The sequence below is a fragment of the Asparagus officinalis genome, chromosome 10 (genome assembly GCF_001876935.1).
Source record: "Asparagus officinalis chromosome 10, Aspof.V1, whole genome shotgun sequence".
In the NCBI taxonomy this organism is placed as follows: Eukaryota; Viridiplantae; Streptophyta; class Magnoliopsida; order Asparagales; family Asparagaceae; genus Asparagus; species Asparagus officinalis.
In genome coordinates this window covers 72,058,143-72,066,491 of record NC_033803.1, presented here as the reverse complement: position 1 = coordinate 72,066,491, position 8,349 = coordinate 72,058,143, and the positions used below count along the sequence as shown (strand labels likewise).

The following is an 8,349-nucleotide window of genomic DNA, read 5'->3' as shown; positions in this document are numbered from 1 at the left end:
CTGCCGGCCTCGTCCCGATGCCCGCCACCTGCATCGACCCGAAGACTACCCGTGGGACATCACATCGTCCTCATCCCGTCACCACGTCATCAGTTCAACACGTCGCACTCGTCGTTATCGGATCTCCGCCTCATCATCGCCGTTCAGTTCACCGTTGTCGTCGCACCACCTCCAGAGGTCTCTCACGTCGAGTCTGTTCAGACCGACGAAGGTTTTGTTTTCTTTAGTCCCTTATTTTTCTGTTGATTTTATTTTGTTAGTTAATTGCATGAATAATATATCTCTAAACTCTTGTCTTATATTCACTGCGCATATTATAATTGTGAGTTGAGAGTATCTGAACATGTGATTGCTTAAACTTGATATTGATCTTAGAACTTGCGAAAATGATAATTGATATTACGATTAAATTATTCGAGATTGAAATTGTTTATGACTGTCGTTGCAAATCTTGTTAAAATCCATCTGTCACATTAATCGTTTTAAGTTAATTTCCTGCCTAAGATCATGAATTTTGGCGAAACAGTGTGTTGTTCGATTTAGATCACTGATTCTGATGGACCCCCTACCCCGTTTCACATTATTTTTGGTATCAGAGCATGGTTCTAGGGTAGGAAATTTTTATTTTATTTTAGATTAGTTGAGTCTTTATTTAAAAAAATAGTCATTTTATTTAGCTGTTTGTCCACACCATTCATCTCATCTAGTTAGTACACGCCCACTCGCACAGGTCTACCCTATCAATTTAGGAGAGTCAAGTGAGTCAAGTATGTCAGACAGTACAAATCCGGAATTCTCTGAACTACTTGAGCAAATCGCTGAGTTAAACGAACAAATAAGTAACTTAACACATGAGAGCAGAGCTACCCGCGAGACCCTGAATAACACCAACAAGAGACGAGCTAGGTTAGAAGAAACGCGGGTTACAACTCCGCCACGAGGTCAAGGCTATAGATACCCACCGCAAGGTCATGGGTACATCGTTCATCGACCACTGCCTCAACTTGTGCCTGATCCACCCAGTGTTATTGAGGCGCGCGCCCCGGGCGCGCCCCGGGCGCGGGGCGCTTCAGCCTGGGCGAAATGCGCCCCGCACGCGAGGCGGGGCGCTACACGCAGTGAGGCGCGCGTCTCGCGTGCGCCTCGCATGCGCCTCGCGCGCGCCTCGCGTGCGCCTCACGTGCGCCTCGCACCTGTGTTATGTAACGTACTCTTTCTTCTATTTTTTTTAAATAATTTACATAATTACATATTTATATCATGTAATATACTCTTTCTTACTAGTTGCTAATCTATTTTCATCTTTTCATGTTTAACCTATAAAAAGAAAACAATAATTAGTAATTTAGTATACTTGTTTGCTAATTGTAACTTCCTTCTCTAATTAGCATGCTAATAGCAAATTATGAACATGTAAATATGTAATTATTACATTCATTCTTCATCTTTTCAAGCTAAGTAGCAAATATCAATTAAGAATACTAACTAGAAAATTATAAACAGTCATGTTTGTTAATTATATTTCTTAGTCTTTTATGTGATAATTTATAAGCATATGTTCATAATTGTTAATCACTTAATTTGATGATTTAAATACATGTTTCTTGTATCTTTTTTGTTACTTTAAAAATTCAGTTAGCATAATTGATGATTTAAGTTGATATTCTCATAATTTTGGATGTAGGTCTAATATGTTGCTTATATGTTTTTGTCTTATGATGTTGGTAAATATTAATTTGAGTTATGCGCCTCAGTTAGTGAGGCGCGCGCCTTGTTGTGCGCCTTGCGCATGGTGCGCGTAAGGGACCTTTGCGCCCCGCATTGCGCCTTGCGCCTCGATAACACTGGATCCACCAACCTTTGATGGTAAGCTCGATCCACAAACTTTCTTTGACTGGCTGAAGAGCATGAATCGTTACTTCGATTGGTATGTCCTGATGGAATCCTAGAAAGTCAAGTTTGTCACAATGAAGCTCACTGGACCCGCCTGCCAATATTGGTCCAACTTTAAAATGATAAGGCATATTAGAGATGAGTTACTAATTTTTACTTGGCGAGAAAGGCCGAAGAACTAAAACGGAAATATCTCCCGTCATCGTTTATTTATAGATTGCTAGATAAGTGGCATTGTCTTACTCAGGGAACCAAATCTGCAAAAGAGTACGTTGCTCAATTTGATGAATTGTTTACTCGATGCAGCGCCATTGAATTAGAGGCACCGATGAAAGTCTTATCAAAATTTAGAGCTGGATTAAGAAATGACCTCCAAACCGAACTTTTTGCTAAAGGAGTAAACACCCTTGAGAGAGCTTACGCCTTAGTTCAAGATTTAGATGAAACCAAATTCCATCAATCTCATAGGGCTCAGAATTTTCAAACTCATCCCTCCCAGTCTTCCCGTGCCAATACATCTAGTCAACCTCTGAGTCGATCTAACCCTAGTTCTTCTCAGTCTAGAGTCGATCCCAAGGGCCAAAAGTCAGAGAGATCTCTCTCCAAACTTAGCCCAATAATGCAGTGTTACAATTGTCAAGGATATGGTCACGTTGCTTCCGTATGTACAACTCCGTTCAGAGTTAGAATTAATAAGCCGCCTATAACGGAATCAAAATCTATTATTAAGGAAACCGTTAACCAGGTCGTAGATTTGACAGAATCTAACTCTGACAAGAAAATCCAAGATAGTATAATCGAAGAACCATGCACTTCCGTTCATTCTGAAACTACCCCTGCAATTGTGAAGTTAATTAAATTTTCATACAATGACAACACTCCGATTATTCCTCAAGCTACCCCTTTGATCATGGAGTTCATTGATGTTGTCCCTGAAGCTGTTCCTGAAATTGAAACTCCAACTCCTAAATTCACTTCAGTGACTGAAAACGTTGTTGATATTCCTCACGAAGTCCTCTTGGACCAACATGACACCCAACACGTTCCTGATTTGGTTCCTAAAGTGAGTCACTTAGATATCTGTATGGAAGTTGAATCCCAAATTGAGCATCGTGAGATAGCTACCATATTAGATGTCAAACCCTCATGCATTGTCTCGATAGTCACTCACACATACACTGATCTTTTTTGGGAATATATAGTGATTAGGGATATAAGTTTGAGCACGAGTGTTTTCATTCTCTCTCATGTTAAACACGCAAAAACACTCATCTGTCATGCATGTGTTTGCATGTTCCTCCTTATCACTGCAAAAATAGAAAATTTGTTATGCATATTAACGAAGGAACACCTAATTGTTCCATTTGATAGATGACGTCATGCATTTTAGACACTTCGTTAAGTTACATCTGTCATTGAGTCTGCATTTTATCATAATCATTTGAGTTGATTTACATTATTTTTTATTTTGCATTGATCATATATTGGGGAATCAGTGATCTAATTTGAATAAATACATTGCTAACTGAAATGTATGATATTGAGTCAGGACCTAATTTAAAACTATTAATGCTGATATTTTAGATGGTCCGGACTTGTCCAATACAGTTTATTTATAGCTGTTTAAGATTTAACATGATATTTATGAGCTTTTCTAACTCTTGAACTAATTAATGCCAACATTTATTGATTTGGTCATAGTTCTATTTTTAATATTGAGTGATTAAATAGTTCACAATGTTATTGACAGTCTACTGATATAAGTCTGATCCTAACCTATTATTTATGTGAGTTCTTTCACTTTACTCCACTTCTATATTCATCCATACAACAGTGAATTTTAATAATATTTTAGATGGTGAATTTATAATGCAATCTAGCTAATGATTTGAGATGCAGAAAAATAACTGACGGCATATTAAGATGCAAACAGAGTATATTAAAGATGACAAGTTTCTACAGCTAACTCGATGGAGTCGAGTTTTCTCCCACCCGGGGAGAATAATGAGGACAAGAAATGATAATATTTGATTAGTTGATATATTTTTGAATTTTAAAATTTGAAATTTGAAATTTAAATTTTGAAATTTGAAATTTGAAATTTAGTTTAATTTTAGTTGAGTGATTTGAGGGATTGTTGTTTGTTTCTATTTTTATTGCATGTTGTGTGCACATAGTTTTTTTATAAATAAAGTTGTATGAGACTATTGAAAATCAATGAAATATTGAAAATTGAAATAAAATTTGAGTTGGTTTAATTTAGGTGTGAAACCTAGACCTCGGGTGTGAAACCCTAGGCCAATACTTGTTCCTCTTCTTCTAGCCGTCAAACCTCTATCTTCTCCCGTTCATCTGTTCATCTTACAGTCTCGCTGCCCCCACCCCTTCTCTTCCACAAGTTGTCGATCTCTCCCTGCTCTTCTTACCTTCGAGCAGCCGTTGTTCCCGTCTCCGTAAGCCGTCAGAACCACCTCAACAGTCGTTGATTTCCCTTCGTCCTCCTCCACTCTTCGAGTCGTCGTTTATTTCGTCTTGACGCCGCTGCCGGCCTCGTCCCGACGCCCGCCACCTGCACTCTTCGAGTCGTCGTTTATTTCGTCTTGACGCCGCTGCCGGCCTCGTCCCGACGCCCGCCACCTGCATCGACCTGACAACTACCCGTGGGACATCACACCGCCCTCATCCTATCGTCGCGTCATCAGTTCAACACTGTCACACTCGTCGTCATCGGATCTCCGCCTCATCATCGTCGTTCAGTTCACCGTTGTCGTCACACCACCTCCAAAGATCTCTCACGTCGAGTCTGTTCAGACCGACGAAGGTTTTGTTTTCTTTCGTCCTTTATTTTTTTGTTGATTTCATTTTGTTAGTTAATTGCATGAATAATACATCTCTAAACTCTTGTCTTATATTCACTGCGTACATTATAATTGTGAGTTGAGAGTATCTGAACATGTGATTGCTTAAACTTGATATTGATCTTAGAACTTGCGAAAATGATAATTGATATTACGATTAAATTATTCGAGATTAGGATTGTTTATGACTGTCGTTGCAAATCTTGTTAAAATCCATCTGTCACATTAATCGTTTTAAGTTAATTTCCTACCTAAGATCATGAATTTTAGCGAAACGGTGTGTTGTTCGATTTAAATCGCTGATTTTGATGGACCCCCTACCCCGTTTCGCATCATTACTTCACAAAAGTTCAAAATTTTTTAAAGCATTCATAAAATATTTTATGCATGACGCTAATATGTAATTTGGTTGAAAATGACATTTGATTGACAGACCAAAGACAAGTCGATTGACAAAAAATATGGGTTATAGTCCACAGAAATTCGTAAATTTTTAAATATGCATAAAATATTCTTTGCTCAACGGCAGTTTGTATTTTGATCGAAAATAGCTGAAATCATGGATTACAATCCAAAAACACGAATTATAGTCCACTGAAATTCAAGAATTTTGGAGTATGCATAATGTTATATATAGAGTGAAAATTTAAGATTGATCGAAAAAAATGGGTTATAGTCCAAAAACATATAAATAAAATGTTCTATATGGGACCATAATTTGTGATTTGGTCTAAGATAATAAAAATCATGGGCTCTAGTCCATATAAATTCGTGTATTTTAAAATATGTTAATATATATTTGTTGGAAAAAATTCAGAATTTAGTCGTAAACAGGGAAAATCATGGGTTATAGTCCACTAAAATTTGAGAATTTTGGAGTACGCATAAATATTATATGCAAGTTAATATTTTTTTATTTGGTACAAATGGCCAAAATCATGGTTAATAGTCCACTATAATTATAGATATTCATAGAAATTTTATGAGGGATAACAGCTTTGTGATTTTGTCTAAAACAACAGAAAAACATGGATTATAGTCTACATAAATTCTATAATCTTTTAAAATATGCGATATTCTCAGTTTTGGTACCCAATAATAGAGATACCATTTGTATGAGGTAAATGTAATTGAAAATTCCTGATAACTGCTCCTGCATATTCATCATCTAAGTTAAGTTACGCTGATACTATTAGTACTACTAACTAAGCCTGTTCAATTGAAACAAGGTACCCTTCCTTCTAAATAAACAACTGCTGCTAGAATACTGCAATTTTAATTCGGGGCATGTAGGAAGAGGTAAGGCATGTAGGAAAGGGGATAAGGCTAGCGTATCTGCAATTTTAATTCGGGGGCATGTAGGAGGGGTAAGGCATGTAGGAAAGATGTATATGACAATAAGATCCAGATAATGTATGACAATTAAAGCGTTTTTTTCCTACTGCTGGGATATTGATATTCTAAATATCTTCCTTCATAACTATACAGATGTTAGTATGCTGCCCACTACACAATTATGGACATGACTATCACCAAATGTTATGTCCAATTGTCCATACATCAACAAACAATATATCAGACATGGCATAGAAACATAACGTTGATTGATTGACCTCATAGTCATCATCTCACTAACCTTTTCCTAAAAATTGCCTGTTACAGAGCAAGTCTCAAAACTGAGAAAGCTCCATAAAAGAATTAAACGAATGTGATGACTGCTAGGAGGGAAGCAGGCCTGTTTTTTCTAGTTATGCAATTTAACCTCATTCTAACCAAATGTCTTCAAAGTCTTTTACTTTGAAAGAGTCCAGAAGAAAAGTTATGACTGTAAGTTGTAACCCATAGCAGAGATCATGTTTATCTCAATGGCATGGTAGAAGCCAAGGAGCCAAATGAAAACTTAATCCCAAAGACAGGCAAGTAAAACCTCCATATTAAGCTGAACGAAAATGGTTGCAATGGATATATTGGTTGCTAATAGTTAAAACCTCCTGATAAATGACATACAGCTGTAGGAAGCACAAATCCCTCCGGAACAGAAAAGCAATGTCGAAGACAGTACTTCTCCCACATCTCCATACGCTTGTCCAGAACTCCTTGTGTCAACTGGCGAATAGCAGAAACACCCTAAAAATGCAAGCAATGTTAAAAAAAAAGAAGAAAATAACAACATTGTTGAAAAGATATATCAACCATAAAGATCAGGAACAGGATCATTTTCAAATGAGTCTAGTAGGACTAGAAAATATTTTGTGTTTAGTAATATCAGTTCAAAATAATTCATATCCATCATCAGTTGTCAACAGAAACCAATATGGAGAATGAGCTTACTTTGAGAAACAATATCTTCATAACAGAACATGTTTCCTCAATTCCATTTTTCTACAATATCTTTGTGGCAATAGCTAGTTAAGATGAATGTTGTTAATATTGAACTTTTGGTATATAGGAGCGCCGTTATCAATTACGAAACTATGAAAATAGCATTTCTTTTCTGAAACATTACAATTGAAATCAACACATTTCATGGATTTGATAATATGTTTGCCTGACTAACATTCATGCCATGTACCCATATCTACCCTGTGGACACCATAGTACAGTAGTACCTTATACATTCACAATTAACCACTCAAAGGAGAAAAGATATCGACTTTTCTAGCTATAATGAGGACATTATGGCTTAGGTTTCAAACTTCATATGTTAAAATTGTTACCACAAAATCAAAATTAAAGAATAAGATCAAGATTAGGCTTTCTACAGAGGGGAAAAGGTGTCCTTTCTAGGTCCAAATGTCATATCTCTCGGTTCAAACTAAGGAATATGATTTTGGCTGAGTATTAAACATAGCCAATATGCCTCAAGAACATCTTATGTATTACATCCCACAATTAGTGCATCAGTAAAAAAGCCATCTACACAGATATATACACTAATTGTAGTGATTACCTCCTATATTACAATTACTCTTTCCACCAAACTAACCCAAAAAAGCTTATATTATCACGTCTTCAGATTGCATAAACCCCTAGCCTGAAAATTCCTTTCCCTTAATACCATTTTCCCAAGTAAAATCATAACTAACCAAGAGAACTGAAATTAACCACACACAAGCAAAAAATACATCAACTTTGCTCTAGTACCATAACAATCAAAGCTTCTAGCTCTCAAGCTACAAAAACCCTAAAATCGAGTCAAATTTGGGTCAGCAACCAGAAAACAAAAGAAGAGCCTTACCCGAGCCAGCTCCTCCGACCTCCCTCCACTCGAATCCCCCGAATCCGTAATCTCAGAAGCTTTCCTGCAACAAAATCAGAGAATCTAAACATAAAATTCACTACAAATGTAGTTTAGAGAGAGAGAGAGAGGAGAGCGAGGGTGGGGTTACTCGAGGGCGAAGCCGAAGGCGCCATCGATGATGTCGTCGACGGAGTTGAGGATCTCGTTGATGAATCTCCGAGGGTTTAGGTTCTGAGCATCGAACGCGGCCTCGCTCATGCTTCCCTCCATCGCGCTTTTGAGATTTGATTGAGAGAGAGGGAGGGGGTTTGTTTTTTTGTTTTTGAAATGGAGTTGGGCTTTGTTCTAGTAAAGGCC

General features: G+C 37.3%; 1 protein-coding gene across 2 annotated transcripts in view; it reads right to left on the bottom strand.

The window, feature by feature from the left end:
• Positions 1–8,293, bottom strand: part of LOC109826008 (protein MIS12 homolog) — a 19,817-nt gene extending 11,524 nt beyond the window's left edge. For both annotated transcript variants that reach the window (XM_020392949.1, XM_020392951.1), the window contains exons 1-3: positions 8,141–8,293; positions 7,990–8,053; positions 6,759–6,878 (exon numbers count right to left, since the gene is read on the bottom strand). In XM_020392949.1, coding sequence (XP_020248538.1) covers positions 6,759–6,878; positions 7,990–8,053; positions 8,141–8,262 — 306 coding nt within the window. In that variant the 5' untranslated portion in view covers positions 8,263–8,293. The remainder of the gene's footprint in view (positions 1–6,758; positions 6,879–7,989; positions 8,054–8,140) is intronic.